Source organism: Budorcas taxicolor, chromosome 18 (genome assembly GCF_023091745.1).
Source record: "Budorcas taxicolor isolate Tak-1 chromosome 18, Takin1.1, whole genome shotgun sequence".
Classification (NCBI taxonomy): Eukaryota; Metazoa; Chordata; class Mammalia; order Artiodactyla; family Bovidae; genus Budorcas; species Budorcas taxicolor.
In genome coordinates, this window is record NC_068927.1 from 54,138,009 (window position 1) to 54,157,871 (window position 19,863).

The 19,863-nt window shown below is 46.1% G+C and overlaps 1 protein-coding gene across 1 annotated transcript; it reads left to right on the forward strand.

The window, feature by feature from the left end:
* The first annotated feature begins 7,105 nt into the window (after positions 1-7,105).
* On the forward strand, positions 7,106-19,147 carry LOC128064136 (very-long-chain 3-oxoacyl-CoA reductase-B-like). The gene is made up of 11 exons (XM_052656926.1): positions 7,106-7,265; positions 7,595-7,641; positions 11,690-11,765; positions 12,033-12,143; positions 12,300-12,370; positions 17,011-17,055; positions 17,283-17,317; positions 17,537-17,618; positions 18,146-18,211; positions 18,703-18,852; positions 19,040-19,147. The coding sequence occupies exons 1-11, from the start codon at positions 7,106-7,108 to the stop codon at positions 19,145-19,147; spliced, it is 951 nt and encodes a 316-aa protein (XP_052512886.1).
* The last annotated feature ends 716 nt before the right edge of the window (positions 19,148-19,863 follow it).

A 19,863-nucleotide genomic window follows, 5' to 3' on the forward strand; every position in this document is an offset into this window, starting at 1 on the left:
AAGGGATTCAATCAATGAAATGTCTTCATTCCTTTGTCCACAAAGTTAGAGGCGCAGTTTGATAATCTAAGAGGCATTACCCAGCTGTACACCAGTCACCTAGGCATTCATACACCCTACGAGAATGATAACCATTACAGACAAAGACAAAACTTGTTGTAGGACAGACCATTCCCCTTATGGGAGTACTATAAATAGATCCATTCAAAGGCATGGCTGTGTTTACCCATTCAACCCAGAGGTCAGTTAGGTTTTTAGTGCATACAGGAAGAAAATCTCCTAGCCTGAAACAGAGTCGTTTTAAATCCCTTGCAAAGATGGGAGCTGCTTGTGAGAATGTTTAGTGAGTGGGAGTAGATCTGATTTAGATAATCATGAGTAGGTGGCGGGTGCAAGTGTACAAAGATTTACATAGGGGTGTGTGTGTGTATGTGAAGTCACTTCAGTCGTGTCCAACTCTGTGGCCCTATGGACTGTAGCCCACCAGGCTCCTCTGTCCTTGGGATTCTCCAGGCAAGAATATTGGAGTGGATTGCCACGCCCACCTCCAGGTTACGTAGGTATTCCTGTGTAATCGGGCAAGCACGGGCATAACAAGAAAAGGGAAGGACAAGGCACCGGATATTCTGGCCACAGCAGCTGAGACTTCTAAGGGGAGTCAGTCATGGTTTGCAGTGACATTGCGAACAGAAGAAAAGTGGGCCACTGGAAGGATCAGTGGGGATCTCTCATCTCATGGACAGGTGAGTTTTTGATGAAATATTCAGCAGTCTGAAAGGTTGCTTCACTTAACAAGGGCCTGGGAGATATGATGAGGGCATTATCTTGCTAGGCCAATGCCAGAGTAAAGAGAAGAAAGGGTTTCACATTTAGCTAAAATATGAATGGGTCTTTTTTTTTTGCGGCGGGGGGGTGGGGCAGCTCTTGGGCTTTCTGTAGTTGTAGTACACAGGCTTAGTGGCCTCATGGCATGGGGGATCTTAGTTCCCTGACCAAGGATGGAACCCAAGTCCCCTGCTTTGGAAGGCAGATTTTTTTTAAACCTAATCACAAGCTTTTAGTTTTTCTTTTTTTAGTTTATTTTTGGCTGAACTGGGTCTTTGTTGCTGCACACAGACATTCTTTAGATACAACATGCTAAGTCACTTCGGCCATGTCCTACTCTTTGTGATCCCATGAACTATAGCCTGCCAGGCTCCTCTGTCCATGGGATTCTCCAAGCAAGAATACTGGAGTGGGTTCCCACACCCTCTTCCAGGGGATCTTCCCAACCCAGGGATCAAACCCAGGTCTCCTGAGGCTCCTGCATGGACAGGCCGATTCTTTACCACTAGCACCACCAGGGAAGCCTCATTGCAGCAAGCAGGGGCTACTCTAGTTGCAGTGTGCAAGCTTCTCAGCGATGGCGTCTCTTCTTGTGCAGCACAGGTTCTAGCGTGCACGGGCTTCAGTACTTGTGGCACACCAGCTTAGTTGTCCTAAGACATGTGGACTCTTCCTGGACCAAGGATCAAACCAGCGCACCCTGCATTGGCAAGTGGATTCTTTGCCCCTGTATCTCCAGGGAAGTTCCTGGCACAGGTATATTTTAACAAGGTTGCTTGCTATCAAAAGATGTCTCTAATGCAAAAAAAAAAAAAAAAATACTGAGCTCTGAAGTTCAGTGACACTGTGGTGAGGGATATCCAGGGGACAGTCCCTAAAACAAGGGGACCAGGCAGCTGCTCAGACTTGTCCACAGACTCTCAGTGTCAGCAAGGGGCCAATGAATAACCAGCAAAAAGTCCGTCTGGACCGTTATCTCCAGGATGGCTCACCAAATTTGTTACTGAACCAGGTTCATTTGCCCACGGTGAAGCAAGCCAAAGGCGGAGACACTAAGGTTTGCAACAGAAAATGTTTATTCACAAAGCAGCCAAATGAGATCTCAAATCCACAAATCCTGCTCCTCATAGGTGAGGAACTTGGAGTATCTGTGGGTGAGAGAGTTAGGGTGGTCATAAGCGTGGGGAAAGGAGATTGGAGGTAGGGGAAAAGGTGAAGTAACTGGCATTCTGCACAGATGTCTCTGAATTATTAATACATGAGATGCTAATTATTAATACATAATTCTTCATGAGATGCATGTTAAAAAATGGAAGTGCTTTAGTGCAATCTGAGGGGCTTCCTCAATGGCCCAGCAGTAAAGAATTTGCCTGCAGTGCAGGAGACACAGGAGAGAAGGGTTTGACCCCTGGGTTGGGAAAATCCCCTGGAGGAGGAAATGGCAATGCATTCCAGTATTCTTGCCTGGAGAATCCCGTGGAAAGAGGAGCCTGAAGGGGTACAGTCACAAAGAGTCGGACACGACTGCTCACACAGCGCACTCTGAGACTGGAGTTTTTGCCCCTCTGATGTCAAAAGGGCATCTGTTGGACACTTGTGCAGGACCAGCTTTAGGGTCGGTGGTCCCAATCAGTCTCAGCTGACTCGGACAGGACAAGAGCTGGCTCCAAGTTCCCGAAAAACAGCTTAAGCCCCCATTACTATAGTGACCCATTGGTCAGTAGTGTTATCTATAGGGGTGGTTAAGGCATTAAAAAAAAAAAGGCAAGCTTGGTCAGTGAAGGCAAGTTACAAGTGGAGATTTGTTTATTTTTTTAAACAAGGTGTTTCCTTAGTTGCTGTTCTGTAAGACCAGCTCAAGAATTTGTTAGTCACCAATTTCTGTTAACCCTGTGGAGCACAGTTTTAGTTACAGCCTTATAGTTGGGGTAGGCACTACCCTCTGAATCCACTTGTGTGCTGCTATAAAAGGCAATGAAAGTTTGAAAGTGTTAGTTGCTCAGTTGTGCCTGATTCTTCGCGACGCCATTGACTGTAGCCCACAGGCTTCTCCATCCACAGAATTCTCCAGACAAGAACACTGGAGTGGGTTGCCATTTCCTCCTCCAGGGAAATCATGCAGACCCATGGTTCAAACCCCACGTCTCTTGCATCTCCTACATTGGCAGGTGGGTTCTTTACCCCTGGTGCCACAAAGGAAGCCCTTAGTAAGTTTATAGAGAGGAAAATGAGGATCTGCAAGTAGCCAGCCAGGACTAGAAATCCACCAAGCTGTTGCCTAGTTGTGGGTCAAGGAAATTCTTGGGTTAACTTAATCTGTTTGGGAGACAATTGGATTCCTTCAGCACTTCGATTATGACCTAGGTAATAAACAGTGTCTAGAGATGGTTGTTATTTTGCATCAGAGACTCTATGTTTCTTTTGAACTAACTGTTGCAGCAAATGAATAGAATCATTTATGGACGCCTCTTGGGGAGCACTGAGCAAAGCAAGAGTCCATTCACATATTATAAGAGAGTCGACTTCCTGGGGAAGTGGAGGGTGCTCAGATCCTGGTGGAGCACTTGGGAGAGATAAGAAGGGGTCTCTGTGGACCCTTGCCACATGAGTGTCCAAGTATATTGTTGATTGTTCCAAGTAAAGGCAAATAGATGTTGGCTGTTGGGGTCCACAGGGATGCTGGGGGGAAAAAAAGCCAAGCAAAGAGCTACAGCAGTGAACCATTTTGAGCCTGGTGGAATTAGTGACAAAAGAATGTTTGTGTTTGAAACAACTGGGAAGCGGGGAGTAACTATCTTGTAAACAGCTTCCCAACCATTCGATTTTTTTCCCCTGTGCTGGGTCCTCACTGCTGTAGGCAGGCTCTGGCAATGGGGAGCTGGGGCCACTCTCTCGTGGTGTGGTAGCTTCTCTTGTTGCAGCTCACAGGCTCTAGAGAGAGGGGGCTCAGCAGGTGTGGCCCACAGGCTTAGTTGCCCCATGACACGTGGGATCTTCCCAGACCAGGATCAAATCTGTGTCTTCCACACTGGCAGGCAGATTCTTAAGCACTAGACCACCAGGGAAGTCCTCATTAGGGTTTCCAATCAGCCAGACCAGTGTTACAGGGGCTGGTACAGGAAATGATCAACCCCTGGTGGTGAGATTGTCTATTGTCGGTATGAGGCCTTGTATGGATTCAGGCTTTAATGAATATTGAGGCAGTTTAGAAAGAGGTCTAACCACATACGTCAGAAATTTTACCGGCTCTGCACTTTTTGCTTTCCCAAAGTCAGGATTAGAAATAGCCCATAGATTGAGTATTCTTGTCTGGGAAATTCCTATGGACAGAGGAGCCTGGCGGATTACAGTCCTTGGTGTCACAAGACTCAGAGACAACTTAGCGACTAAACAACAGTAAAAATGGTTTAGTTATGAAGGCAGGTAACAGTAAACAGACCAATTCTGATAAGTATTAAATGCTAATATAAAAGAGAGCATGTCACTGTTTCATAAATAAAGCTTAAAATGCAAAAAAAAAAGAAAAAGAGAGAGAAAAAACCCATAGATTTGGGGGCACCTCTGTTAAACTAGAGAATTTTTGTTGTAATTCTTTCTCTTCTATATCAAGGACAGATTGTAAAGGACATAAAAGAGCAGGTTTAAGCCATAACCTGCCAGCAAAAAGCCCGAACTTCATTAGCCAGAGTAGTGCTAGACAATAAGATTGCTTGTTATTGCAAGAACATGGATTCAGTCTCACAGGAAACACTTTGTCATGGATCCCATAGGACTAAGGTCTACATTGGAGGGATTACTTAAACTCAGTAATAGTGTCTTGTGCTGCTAGGATTTATATTCCTTTTTGTCATAACTCTGTTCTTGCTCCATCCAGACCCATCAATTTTTGCAGCTTTTGACCTCTGAGGTCCCAGTTAGCAACAGCCCTCATTGATTCAAAACAAGCAAACACATGTACCTTAATATATCGGTGAAGATCAAGAGCTGTTACTGCATCCTGGCCCAGAAAAGGTCCTGTGGACACCATGACCAGTTCCCAACATGGAACCAGGGACTGAGGAAAGGACTGAACCAGCAGACTCCAGAGAATGAGAACTGCAGGCTTCTTCCAGACAAATGGGAAACTGCAGTGGTCATCAGCTGTTCCCGACATGGAACTAGTAATTCCAGACAAATGGGAAAACTAACTGGAAAGCCCACTAGGTCAGGAACTTGACACAAATAGGACAGAACTCAGAACCAAGAACTCACCCAGGATCCTCGGAAATGGCCAGAAAGACAGTGAGCCCAAAGGGTTCACGGGGCGCCACACCTGTCTCCTGCTGTCTCCAAAGCCATCAGAAATCCCCTTTGTCCTACTGCTGCCCCCAAATCTGTTAAAAAACACAAAGTCCCAACTCAGTAAACTTAAAGATCAAATTGGCTTTATTCAATGGTTCATGCATCAGGCTACATCCCATCTAGCCGTAGAAAGGATCTCCACTGAGCTGTAGAAAAGGGAAGTTGTTAAAGGCAGAAAGGGAGTTGAAAAAACGATCTTTTCAGCAAAGAAATTCATTGTTTGAGTCAAGGCTATCCTCCTAAGGGGATGGAAGGGCTTATTGGGTGGCCTACCTCACTAGCATTGCTGATTCATTGGACATGAACCTGGGCCAACTCTGGGAGATAGGGAGGGACAGAGAGGCCTGGCAGACTGCAGTCCACAGGGCTGCGAAGAATCGGACTCGACTGGGTGACTGAACAGCAGCAAGGCTCGTTAGTACCAACCAGGCGATCCTAGGTTGAATAAAGGTTACATTCTTGTGGGGTTGAAACAACCATTAAGTTAGTTACTAAATCTTGCTTTGTTAACCCGAGGCTTAGCACAGCTGACTCCATTTGGCACCTGTTTTCTTCTTTTTATCAGGGGTGATGAAATAGCTCTAGGATGTGGTGACAGTTGCACAATCTTGTGAGTGCACCTAATGTCACTGAATTATATCTATACTTTGAAAGGATTAAAATGGTGAAATTTATGTTACGTATATTTATTTTACCACAGCAATCGTGTCCGACTCTTTGAAACCCATGGACTATAGACTGCCCGGCTCCTCTGTCCATGGGATTCTCCAGGCAAGAATACTGGAGTGGGTAACTATTCCTTTCTCCAGGGGATCTTCCCTACCTAGGGATCGAACCGGGTCTCCTACATTGCAGACGGGTTCTTTACTGTTTGACCTACCAGGGAACCCCATTATTAAATAATAATAATATTTATTATAAATAACTATAATTTATGTTATGAAACCATAGCCATAATCATTAGATGATAATTACAATTTATTATTGTAAATAATTGCCTTCTAATTGTGGCACTGGAGAAGACTTCTGAGAGTCCCTTGGACTGCAAGGAGATCAAACCAGTCAATTCTAAAGGAAATCGATCCTGAATATTCATTGGAAGGACTGTTTCTGAAGCTGAGACTCTAGTGTTTTGGCCACCTGAAGTGAAGAGCTGACTCACTGGAAAAGCCCCTGATGCTGGGAAAGATTGAAGGCAAAAGGAGAAGGAGGCAACAGAGGATGGAATGGTTGGGTAGCATCACCAACTCAGTGGACATGAATCCGAGCAAACTCCAGTAGATAGTGGAGGACAGAGGAGCCTAGCATGCTATTGTCCATGGGGTGGCAAAGAATTGAACGCAACTTCGGGACTGAACAACAACAAATTATTCAATAATAAATGCGAAGAACAAGTGAAAAAACCAGAATTTGCCAAGGAGAAGTGAGGAGAAAGGTTACATAGAGCGACTGTAAGGCCTCCGGCTTTTATACTGCCTCGGCAGATAAGTTGTAGGTGAGGTTCTTCTGACAAACTGTGTATTGATAAACCCGGCCTGTCGGACACAATTTGGCGCCTGAACAACGACGTGATTGGTCCCTCGTTTCAGTTCTGGCCTTCACCCACCAACAGCGAGATTGAGTTCAGTGACCCAAATGGAGGTTATCTGTGGGTACCGTTTGCCCAGCTCTGTAGGTTGAGGGGAGGCTGGATGTAAGCTGGCTCTGCAGGCGCTGGGAGTGGACTTTGAGCTCAGGTGTGGACCCATCAAGGGGCGGTGTTAAGGCTATGGGCGTGGCTGTTGGTTAGATTAAACCCTCATTGGGCGTAGCTAGGGAGAGAGGCGGGGTGGAACGCTTGACTGGCAGTGTGGGCGGGGCTAACGCCCAGGCTTCTAATAGCCGCCCCCAGAAAAACCCCCTTGGTCCTAGGTCGGGTGATCTGTTGGTTGGGGTTGTGATGGAGGCGGAGTGGGACGCGCTGAGAGTGCTGGGAGCGGTTACAGCCCTGTTCCTGCTGCTGTGGGCGACCTGGGCGGTGGGCTCCACAGTCTATGTGTATCTGCTGCCTCAGGCACGCCGGAGCAACCACTGGCTCCGGGCGCACGGGGCCTGGGCAGGTAAGGAAGAAGGGCTCTGCACTAAGCAGGTAGAGGCGGGGCAGCAGGAACACGGACAGATGACCGGTGAGGACCCCTAGTCAGGGCAGAGGCCAGGGACCCCTGGAAGCATGACGGTTGAAGGCTGGACATGTATGAAGTCCTCCAACCTGTCCGAGGTGTCAGAGCCCCTTGCTGATGAAAGAGGAGGACGAAAACCAGGAGGGTTGGGTCTCAGTGAGGGGGGTTCCCAGAAAAGGTGCAAAAAGGGACAAGAGGGACATGAAGTGGATGACAGGGGTAGGAGAGGGTGGGGATCCCCTCCTGCCCTTTCCTCCTCTCCTTTCTAGTGGTAACAGGAGCCACCAGCGGCATCGGCAAGGCTTACGCACATGAGGTGAGCCAGGGCTTGGGGTGGATGATGGGAGGGCTTCTGTTTGCCTGTTGTCAGCTAACTCTATCAGACTGAGAATGCTGTGCTCTCTCTGGTTCCCGCAGACATCCTCTCCAGGGAGCCTTTCCTCTGCTCCCCAGGTAGGGGCAGGAATTTATTCATTCAAAACATATTTATATAGCACCTCCATGCACCAGGCATCTTCTAGATGCTAGGAGGTACAACAGTAAACAAAAGAGATTTAAAAGAAAAAAATCAAAAGACCTTGTCTTCTGGAAGCTTATGTTGTAGTGAGGGGAGATAGGTGTAAGATAAACAAATGAAATGTATAGTGTATCAAGTACTGGAATAGTTGCCATTTCCTTCTCCAGGGGATCTTCCTGACCCAGGTATTGAACCCAGGTCTCCTGCATTGCAGGTGGTTTCTCTACTGCTTGAGCCACCAGGGAAGCCCATCAAATGGTTACAAGAGTTGAAGAGAGGGACTTCTGTGGTGGTCTAGTGGTTAAGACTGTGCTTCCACTGCAGGGGGCAAGGATTCCATCCCTGGTCCTGTCGGGGAACTAAGATCCCACATGCCATGCCACACGGTGTGGCCCAAAAAAAGAAAGAAAGAAATAGATTTAAAATTTTTTAAAGAGTTAAAAATAAATCAAGGAAGGAGAAGAGGGAGCCCTGGAGATGTGCAGGTTCCAATTTTTATATAGGGTAATCAAATGTGTCACTGAGAAGACAGCATTGGGCAAAGATGAGAAGGAGATGAGGGATGGAGTCTTGTGAATAACTGGGAGAAGGAATTTCCGGGGAGAAAAAGTCACCAGTGCAAAGCCCTGCGGTAGGGAGCATCACTTGTTGGAGAAGCAAGAAAAGGCCGGCTGTGATTGTATCAGAGTCACAAGGAGAGAGGAGCAGTAGGACATGAGGGCAGAAATGCAATTTCAGGACAGATCATGGGGAATCTGGTAGGTTATTGTGAAGACTTTAACATCTACTGAGTGAGATGTGTTCTGAAGAGGGATATGATACTATAGGGGGTGAGGATGCAAGCAGGGAGATTCTGCTTATGCATGCTCTTGCAAAACCCAAGCAAGAGATCTTGATGATTCATCCAAGTGTGATCGCATCGGAGCATGAGAAGTACTTGCACTTAGGTTTTATTGAATTATCAGCTCATTTATTTTGGCTGTGCCGGGTCTTAGTTGACCTGCAGCAAATTCCCTTAGCACAGGGAACCTTTGATCTTCATCGCAGCATGCTGCATCTATTAATTGCAGCATATGAGACCTAGTTCCCTGACCAGGAATCAAACCTTGGCCCGCTGCATTGGGAGCACAGAGTCTTAGCCACTGGGTCACCAGAGAAGTCCCAAATTTCGGACTGATTTTGACATCAGTGCTCATGGATTCTTTACCAGCTGAGCCACAAGGGAAGCCCAAGAACAGTGGAGTGGGTAGCCTATCCCTTCTCCAGCAGATCTTCCCAACCCAGGAATCAAACCAGGGTCTCCTGCTTTACAGGTGGATTTTTTCTTACCAACGGAGCTATAAGGGAAGCCTTGTACTGACAAGATTTATTCTAAAGATTGGATGTAGAGTATGACTCCAAACCTCTGACCTTATATAAACTGAAAATTTGCTAAACCCACTTAGTTCTTGTAACCATTTTGTAGATTTCTTGAGATTTTCTATGTAGACAGAGGTGTCATCCATGTACAGAGACAATGTTATTTCTTCTTTCCAATCTGCATACATTTTATTTCTTTTCTCTGCCTTATTGTACTGCCCAGAAATTAAATAGGACATTTAGAGAAGTGGTAAGAGGTAACATCCTTGCTTTGTTCCTGTTCTTAGAGGAAAAGTATTCAGTTTTCAACCATTCAGCATAATATTAGGTTTTTTAAATTCATGTATGTGTGTATGTATTTATTTATAGGACCTTTATAAGGTCAAGAGAGGCCCTTTCTATGCCTAGGTTGCTAAGAGGTTTTTTGTTTTTTATCATGGATAGTTGGCTTTTGTCAGGTAATTTTTCTGTCTGTTGAGGTGATCATATGGTTTTCCTTCTTTAGTCTGATTATATGGTAAATTACATCAATTGATTTTGCAAAAGTTGAACTAACCCTGCATTCCTGCAATAAATCCCAGCTTGAGCATTACCTCTTATCATTTTCTATATTGCTGGACTTGATTTACTCATATTTCATTGAGAACTTTTGTGTCTAAGTTTATGAGAGATATTAGTTTGTAGTTTTCTTGTCATCTTTGTTTGATTTTTGCTATTAGGATAATGCTGACCTCATAAAATAAATTACTTATAGGATCTGTGACCAGAATACCTCAAAGCATGGGGCTGCCATTACTGCAATGGAGTTGAACTGAGGAGAGGACCAGGTTTGGGGGAAGTGGAAAGGAGTCTAGTTTTGGGCATTCTAAGTTTGACGTTTTGGACATTCTATCTTCCTTGGTGGCTCAGATGATAAAGAGTCTGCCTGCAATGCGAGAGACCCAGGTTTGATCCCTGGGTTGGGAAGATCCCCTGGAATAGGAAATGGCAACCTCCAATATTCCTGCCTGGGAAATCCCATGGACAGAAGAGCCTGGCGGGCTATATAGTCCATGGGGTTGCAAACAGTTGGACATGACTGAGCGACTAACACACACATTTGAGATACCAGTTAGGTATCTGAGTTGTGAAGTTCCAGAAGTTGGAAATGCCATTCTGGAGTTCAGAATGGGTGGAGATAGAAATTGGAGCATCAACATCATAACAATGCCATTTAAAGTTCTAAGACTAGGGGTCCTCCCTGGTGATCCAGCGGTAAAGAATCCATTTGCTAGTGCAGGAGACAGGAGTTTGATCCCTGGTCTGGGAAGATCTCACCTGCTGAGGAGCAACTAAGTCCATGCCTCACAACTACTGAGCTTGTGCCCTAGAGCCTGGAAGCCACAGGTACTGAGCCCATATCCTGCAACTACTGAAGCCCATGTGCCTACAGCCCGTGCTCTCCAACAAGAGAAGCCACCAGGAAGAGAAACCCAAGCACTGCACCTAGAGTGTAGCTGCTGCCTGCCACCACTAGAGAAAAGCCCGCACTACAGTGAAGACCCAGCACAGCCAAAAATAAATAAATACATAATATTGTAAAAAATAAAGTCCCAATACTAGATGAGATGCCCATAGTAGTGGATGTGGATGTAGAAGGGGAGCACAGTCTGAATCCCCCCCAAAGTGCTCCCTGGAGCACTCAAAGTTAAGACGCACAGAAGATGAGGCACAAGATCTGAGCCAGAGCAGGAGGGAAACCAAGGTTGGAAGAGCTGTCTTGGAAGCCAGGGAAAGAACGTTGCCTGGAGGAGGGGGTGATGAACGTGTCAGCTGATGCTGGGAGGTGCTGAGAATGGCACTGGGTTTACCACCGTGGAAGTTACTGTTGACCAGAGTGGTTTGGGTGGCACAGTGGGGGCAGGAGTCCAACTGGAGTGGGTACAAGCGGCCCGGGAGAGAGCCAGGGTAAGCAGTTCTTAGAATGTTGAGTAAAGTGGGGTGGCGTGATGAGAAATGGGGGAACACCGAAACAAAGACCTTCTTGCAGGTCTGCACGTTGGATGGGAATCATCCAGAAAAGAGAGAGCGTGATGCAGGGGGAAAATGGGAGAAAGCTGCAGTGATGTCCCCGAGCGGGCACGAAGGCAGGGGAGGCTAGTTGCTGTTTAGTCAATAAGTCGTGTCCGACTCTGTTGTGACCTATGTACTGTAGCCCTCCAGGACCCTCTGTCCATGGGATTTCCCAGGCAAGAATACTTCATTCAGTGCATCCTGGACTGAGTGCTGTCCTTTCAGCTAGCCAGACTTTGCGCAAGGGCCTGCACTTGCTGTTCCTTCTGCCTGGAATCGTCTGGCCCCAGAATGCATGCTCCGCGAGGGCCGACTTCCCTTATTTCTCTTTTGTTCACCTCTGCATCGGCAGCGCCTACAACAGCGCAGCACACTGTCAGCACACAGTAAATATTTGTGGCTTTCGTGAATAAATAAACGAATGCATCTCCTGCAGCTCGCCCGGAGAGGTCTGAACGTCGTCCTCATCAGTCGAGACCTGAGCAAGTTGAAGCTCGAGGCAAAGGAGATAGGTGAGTAAAGGAAAGGAGGGGAGCTCAGAAACGCGGCCCTCCTGGCTCACCGGCTGAGGTTTGACGGGGTGTGGTCGGGGCGTGGTCGAAGGCGTGGTCGAGGCAAGTGCAGGGAGCACGCTCCCACTGCCTCTGGGGCCTGCGAAGGATGGGGTAAGGGCCTGGGGCTGAACTGAGACTGGAGTGAGATGCAGGCAGAGATGAGTTACAGCCAAAAGCCTGGCTCCCACTCCGCCTCTGCCCCTCAACCCCTCACACACTTCCCAGAGCGGCTTTACGGCAAAAGTGCACGAGTGATTCAGGTGGATTTCACCGGGGGCTTGGAAATCTACGAGCCCATTGAGGCGGGACTGAAGGACCTGGAGATCGGAGTATTGGGTATGTCGCGTGCCGTTGGGAGAAGCGCTGCTCTCAGCCGCCCTCGGGCTCACCCTGACCCCGGAATACTCTCCTAGCAAACACTCCCCTTTGGCCCCGCCCGGTGTCCCACGGCCTTGTTGGAGTGACACAAGCACTTTGTCCCCTCTCATTCAGTAAACAACGTGGGCCAAAAATATACAACCCACTTGAGTAAACTGCTCGACTGTGAGGAGGACGTCGGCAAAGTGAGTAACACCGAGAACTAGCCCGCGGGACCTCTGCCTTACACTGCTGCCTCTGTTGGAAAACCTCGCGCAGTACACTAGCTTGATTAAGTGGAGAGCTAGGAATCTATGCTCTCCTTCCATGGGGCGCCCTTCTGCAGTGCTCAACCAGGACCACTGTCTAAATTGAGTCTGGTTCTGCCCGTTTTATATTCTCCGGTGCTAACTTTCTGGAGAAATGAGGGACTTCCCTGGCGGTCCAGTGGTTAAGACTCCGTGCTTCCAATGAAGGGCGGGGGCGGGGGGGGGGGGGTTGTGGGTTCTGTCCGTGGTCAGGGAAATAAGATCTCACGTGGCCGACAGTGTGGCCAAAAAAAGAGTAGGGGGCGGGGAATGAGCCACGTGGGAAAATCAGCGCCTCAGTCTCATATCTATAAAATGGGAATCAGTGTTTTTTTTCTGACCTCGTAGAGCTGATAAGATAATAACAGCTGATAAGACAACATAATGCACATAAACCTAAGTTGTGTGCTCCATAAATGAGGGCCATTATTATTAGACATAGGAGATCAGGATGGCTTTTAAATTCTCTATTGTTAGTTCTAATCATGTTAATTTAAGACGTCTGTTGTGGGAGTGGGTCCAGTAAAAGTATCTAAGGCCTTGATAAGACTAGGCAGTGGGGGCACTCTCCGTCCCCCTTCTGATGTCTGTCAGAAGCTTTCCCTGTCCCTTTATCACATTAACAAAACTTTGCTATACACACACAAAAAAGTAAATAAATTCTAAATATTATTATTTCAGAAGGAATGTATAAGGGGGTGGGAGGGAGGTCCAAGAGGGAGGGGATATATGTATACACAGAGCTGATTCACTTCGTTGTGCAGCAGAAACTAACACAACAATGTAAAGCAATTATGCTCCAATAAAAATTAATCTGTGATAACAGAAGTCAGAAAAGAAAAAGAAGGCATAGGCTCATTTTAGAAAATGCAAGGGGAATCAGCCTGTGTATTCTGCCTCTGGCATTAGGGGAAGCTGTGACTGAAGACTAACCCTGCAAATGAGAACGAGTAGGAGAGCTGGATAAAATAGTTTTAAAATAACTGTTTGAAGGCATCAACCTACTAAGTCAATGAGGAATTGTCACATCAAGATTTGAGGGAGGAGAGAATCCAAGAGAGGTGAGATCTGACATTTGAAGCAACATTCCCCTTCAACATGGATAGTGTTTGGAGCTGCAACAAATAACATAGCACGAAGCTGTGGAAAATATCTCAGATTTTAGGTTGGAATCCTGAACACTGTAATCCAGGAGTTAGGGTAAAGTAGGTTTCATAGGCCCTGGAAGAGGGCATGGGAACCCACTCCAGTATCCTTGCCTGGAGAATCCCATGGACGGAGGAGCCCGGTGCGCTACAGTCCAGCGGGTCACAAAGACTTGGAGATGACTGGGCGACTAAGCACAGCACGGCAGCAGGTTTCATAGGAACTGAAGCCAACTCTCAGATGATCTTAATTCCACTGGGATTATGTGGATCTGATATTTTGGCATCCCCTAGTTTAGCCACCTGGGAGACACAAACCCAAACCATTTTTAGAGAAAAACAATGTAGTCCAGAGACTCAAATTTTTTTAATATTAAATATTCAGCACCAAAAAAATATAACCAGGAGTATTAGAAGAAAATTCATGATTGAACACAAGAGAAATAATAGATAATATAACAAGGTCCACATGGAGCCAGGGTAATGGAAATCTCAGCATAAATTTTTTTTTTAATTGTGACATATATAACATAAAACTTGCCATTTTAACGATTTTAAAGTTTGCAACTTCGTGGCATTAAATACATTCACAATGTAATACAGCCGTCACCACTGTGTATTCCAAAACTTTTCCATCATCCCAAACAGAAGCTCATTAAGCAGTATAAGTTAAATACAGGACCTGTAAGTTAAACAGGTCCTATTAAGCAGTATCTCTACATTCTTCCCTATTCCCTGATAACATCTATTTCTACTTTTCTGTGTCTACAAGCTTGCTAATTCTAGATACCTCATACAGGAGAAATCACAGAATAGTTTTCCTTTGGTGTCTGGCTTATTTCAGTTAGCATGTTTTCAACTTCATCTGTGTTGTTAGCAAATATCAGAATTTCATTCTTTTTCTGTTCTTTGCTTTTAAGTTATGGGAAATATATATAACTTAAATTTTGTCATTTTGACTCTTATGTGTGCAGTTCAGTGGTATTGTGTACACTCAGATTGATGTGAAACAATCCCCTCCATCCATCTCCAGAACTTTTTCAGCTCTCTACCTGTTGAACAGTAACCCCCAGTTCCTAACTACCTGCAGGTCCTGGAAACCACCATTCTGTCTCTATGAATTTGCCTATTCTAGATGCCTCCTATAAGTGGAATCATACTGTATTTATTCTTTTGGGCCTGGTTTGTTTCACTTAGCATAGCATTTTCAGGGTCCATCCATGTCACAGCCTGTGTCCCAGTTTTCTTTTTAAGGCTGAATAATATTCCATCATATGTATTAATATGTATCACCCTTTGTCTCTTCACTGTTGATAGATACTTGGGTTGTTTCCACCTATTGGCTGTTGTGAATAATGCTGCTATGAACCGTTGTACCAATGTCTATTGCGTATCTGCTTTTTATTCCCCAAACTGTAAACTTTTTATTTTGTGTTGGGGTATAGCCAATTAGCAATGTTGTGGTAGTTTCAGGTGAGCAGTGAAGGGACTCAGCCGTACATAGACATGTATCCATTCTTCCCCAAACTCCCCTCCCATTCAAGCTGGCACGTAACGTTGAACAGAGTTCCACATACTATACGATAGGTCCTTGTTGGTTATCCATTTTAAATACAGCAGTGTTGGGTTTTAGTTCAGTTCAGTCGCTCAGTCGTGTCCGACTCTTTGCGACCCCATGAATCATAGCACGCCAGGCCTCCCTGTCCATCACCAACTCCTGGAGTTCACTCAGACTCACGTCCATCGAGTCGGTGATGCCATTCCAGCCATCTCATCCTCGGTCGTCCCCTTCTCCTGCCCCCAATCCCTCCCAGCATCAGAGTCTTTTCCAGAGTCAACTCTTGGCATGAGGTGGCCAAAGTACTGGAGTTCAGCTTTAGCATCATTCCTTCCAAAGAAATCCCATGGCTGATCTCCTTTAGAATGGACTGGGTGGATCTCCTTGCAGTCCATGGGACTCTCAGGAGTCTTCAACACCACAGTTCAAAAGCATCAATTCTTCGGTGCTCAGCCTTCTTCACAGTACAACTCTCACATCCATACATGACCACAGGAAAAACCATAGCCTTGACTAGACGGACCTTTGTTGGCAAAGTAATGTCTCTGCTTTTGAATATACTATCTAGGTTGGTCATAACTTTTCTTCCAAGGAGTAAGCGTCTTTTAATTTGATGGCTGCACTCACCATCTGCAGTGATTTTGGAGCCCAAAAAAATAAAGTCTGACACTGTTTCCACTGTTTCCCCATCTATTTCCCATGAAGTGATGGGACCGGATGCCATGATCTTCATTTTCTGAATGTTGAGCTTTAAGCCAACTTTTTCACTCTCCTCTTTCACTTTCATCAAGAGGCTTTTAGTGTTGGGTACCTGCTTTTAATTCTTTTGGGCATATACCCAGAAGTGGAAATGATGGATGCAAGATTAGTCTGGCTAATATCAGGGTCCCTTGAGATTCCATATGAATTTTGGGCAGGGTTTTTCTTTCTGCAAAATATGCTACTAGGATTTTAATAGCAGTTGAATTGAATCTTTTAAAAAATATTTTATTTATTTATTTGGTTGCGCTGGGTCTTAGTTGCGGCTGTGGGATCTTTTAGTTCGGCCTGTGGGTTCTAGTTCCTTGACCAGAGATTGAACCTGGCCCCCTGTATTGCGAGTGTAGAGTCTTAGCCACAGGACCACCAAGGAAGTCCCAATACTTCCTTTATGTGGGTAGAAGCTAAAGATTTGTGTTCAGTTTTTACTCTAAGATTTGCGCACTTTGGTATGTATATGGTATGCATTTATAAATAGTTTACTGATCAGAAAATCCAAAGAGAGACGTTTACGAAAAGAAGGTGAAAATCTCCCTTCTCCCTTCAATCTTATTCCCCACAAGTGCCCCCCAGTTTAAAATAGTGATATATTTTTCTCTTTATGTCTACAGAAGGATGTATATGTAATTTTTATCCAAATGGCAGCAGCCTATTGTTCTGCACTTTACCTTTCACAAGTAGACATGTATCTTGGGGATCATTTTAATCAGAATAATTAGCTGATCCATTCTTTTTACTTGTTGTTCAGTGGTCTATCCATGGGCTACCCAGTGTTTATTTAGTCATCCCAGTATTGATGGATATTCAGGCTGTTTCCTGGTATATCTGACTACAAATTGTGTTATAATGTGTATTTTTGGACATATGCATTCCCCACATATGTGAGTATCTTCGAAAGGAATACATTTCCAGAAGTGGAGTCGATGCATCGAAGTTTATGTGTATTTTAAATTCTAGTAGATGCAACTTTTAAAAACTGTGTTCCACATTAAAAGAAAAGTAAGCTAGAAAATATGGGAGTTGTGGCAGAGTTGTGGTGAAGGAAAGGACTGATTAGTTCCATTTTCTTCCCCTAGAAACTCCAGGATATTATAAACTGCAACATGCTGTCTGTGGCCCAGGTGAGTCAGGGCTAGGAGGGACTGGGTTCAGAGTCAGCATAGCTCTGACCACTCTGGGTGGTCCTCAGTATCCCCCAGTACTGGACTTGGCATGGAGGCAGTGCTAGCGGAATAGTCCCTGATGGAAAGTAGGGGGACAGGAGTGAACTTGAGGAGGGGCCCGGAGTCTGGGCAGGTGAAAGCAGTGGAAAGAAGGAAAGACAGGACCCTCTTCATTCCTCCTGCAGATGACTAGAATCCTCCTGCCCCGAATGGTCAGCAGGTAAGAGGCAGTCTCTTTGTCTTTCACTCTGGATCTTTCCCATCCAACCTCTGCCTATTTCTATTCCCCAGCTCTCCCATTTACGTTTCCACCTCTTCCCTATCTCTCTGATCTTTCTGGTTAACACAGCGACTAAAGGGTGGGGAGGTGGGTAAATCACTAGGACCGTCTCTTCCCTATTGGCAGTGACTGCCTTCCAACTAATGCTTCCTCCTCCAGGGGCAAAGGCATCATCATCAACATATCTTCAGTAGCTGACAGGAAGCCCTATCCATATTTAGCAGTGTATGCGGCCACCAAGGTACCCAGACCCACAGACCGGGCACCGGCTGGCTGTCATGGTCTCATTCCTACAGTAGCCCTTAATTCTGGCCCTGAAGGTTATGGCGGAAAAGACCCGAATGCTTGCGTGTGTGTGTGTGTGTGTGTGTGTGTGTGTGTGTGTGTGTGTGTGAGATGTATCACCAGAGTCTGAGGCTATTAATAGGACAGATATCTCGGGCACAGTCCAGTGGGCAAGTCAGATTTTGTGTTCTTTTTTTAAGAGAAAAGAAAGCTAGGATTTCGAGAACCTGTGCAGTGGGAGGAGGTCAGGGAATACACAGAGACTGGCGCGGCTGGAATGGAGAGTGAGAGTATGGGAACAAAAAGAGGGCTTAGAGCAAAGAAACTTTCAGGTGTTAAGGTGAGAACCTGAGCCGTAAGGGAGGGGCCCCTCCGGGAACGAGGGAATGTTCTAGGATACGGGACGGCACGCCGAGACAGGGGGCAGGCTGGAGGACTCCACGCGGAAAGCTCGTGGTCCTGGGACCCGTCTCTCCTCCGCAGGCCTTTGTGCGAAGCTTCTCCGTGGCCGTGGGCACAGAGTACCGCTCCAAAGGTGTCATCGTGCAGGTGCCTGACTACGGAGGGAAGGAGCTCGAGAGGGGCAGGAGGGGCAACTCACGAGGGGAGGGCTCTGAAGGAGGAGGAGCTTGGATTCAGTGGAGGCTCCTAGGAGCAGGGGCGGGCTGGGAATGAGGTGGGGGTGAGGTCAAAAAGCTTCGGTGGATGTAAATCATCTATACTTCAGTAAAATTTAAGAAAGAAAGGAAGGGAAGGGAGGGGAAAAAAGAAAAGAGGGAGAGAGAAGAAGGGAGGAAGGAAGGAAAAGAGAGAGAAAGAGGGAAGAAGGAAGGAAGAACCTTTTTTAAGAAAAAGCTTCCGTGGCACGAAAGTCGCAAGGGGTGGGTTCTCGAGGGGGCGTGGCCAGGGAGGCGTGGTCAGCACATATCTGGGGGCGTGGTCCGCAAGAGGGGTGGGATTCAGGGATTCTCGGAGAGGGCCCGGGAGCTTAGGCTTGGGAGGGAAGGGAGTTCTTATCTTGATCCCTTTCTTACCTGCAGACAGTGAGCCCCTTTTTGGTTGAAACAAATATGACCTATCCCTTGAGAAAGGGACTGCTCATAGTGAGCGCCGAAGACTTCGCTCGGCAAGCATTGGACACGCTTGGCCTCACTTCTGAAACCACTGGGTGCCTCAGCCACGCTATTCAGGTGCTTTCCTGCGGACAGTCCTAGGATGCGAGCGGGATGGGACAGCCCCTGGTGCGGGTCCACTAGTCCTCAGAAAGGGGGAGATGGACAGAGAAGGGGAGGGCCCCCAGCCCGGGCTGGGGAGCCGGGAGAGGAGAGGGGAGACTCAAGAATGGGGCGTGTCTTGATCCTTGGTACTTCTTCCCAGGATTTCCTGCTGACCATGCTCCTGCCTAGTTGGTTTTTTGCGAGTCCTAGGGCATTTACTCTGTTGGAGAGCCTTAATGTAGCAGGATTCTTTTCTGAAAGAACTTGACTAAAGGTCTTGAAGGCGTGACCGCATGTCTGTCGCCCCCCCGCCCCACCCCTTACCAGAGTCCTAAACCAGAACCGTTGTTAGGGAGACCGAACAAACAGACCAGTGGAACGGAATTGGTCTCCCAGATACCCGGACATTAGTGACAGCAGCAGCATCTCAACTCTCTGACAGCAAGATGGAGCTCTTAATATGTGCCGCTAAGACTAGATAGACATTTGGAGAAAAACAAATACACACACACACATACATAACATATATGTACAAATATAGCTTGTAGCAATGATAGGTGCACAATTTTGTGAAATACTAAAACCCACTAAAATGTACACAGTTAAAAAGGGTGAATTTTATGGTATGTGAATTAAATCTCAATAAAAATACTTTTAAAACAGAGAGCCCCTGTGTATGTATATATATATATTTATGTATAAAGTTGGATTTAGTTCTCACAACATGTACCTGCATAAACTCCAAATAAATTAGAAATCCCTAAATCGCTGTGTGAAAGTGGAAACACATCAACTAGAAGAATCCATGAATGAATATCTTTCCATCTTGAAAGTGGGAGAATCTTTTATTATTAATATTGAAAATTAAAAGCAGCAAAAAAAAAATTGAACTGTGGTTAATGACATACAGGCTGAATTATTTAGGGAAAGTGTACTGATGTCTGCAATTTACTTTGAAATGCATTGAAAAGTTAGATGGATAGA

Excerpts from the sequence above, each read along its gene's own strand:
- LOC128064136 (XM_052656926.1), top strand. The coding sequence starts at position 7,106 with ATGGAGGCGGAGTGGGACGCGCTGAGAGTGCTGGGAGCGGTTACAGCC. Across the intron at positions 12,371-17,010 it reads GTGAGGAGGACGTCGGCAAA|AAACTCCAGGATATTATAAA; the intron begins GTGAGTAACACC and ends TTCTTCCCCTAG. Across the intron at positions 17,056-17,282 it reads ACATGCTGTCTGTGGCCCAG|ATGACTAGAATCCTCCTGCC; the intron begins GTGAGTCAGGGC and ends TTCCTCCTGCAG.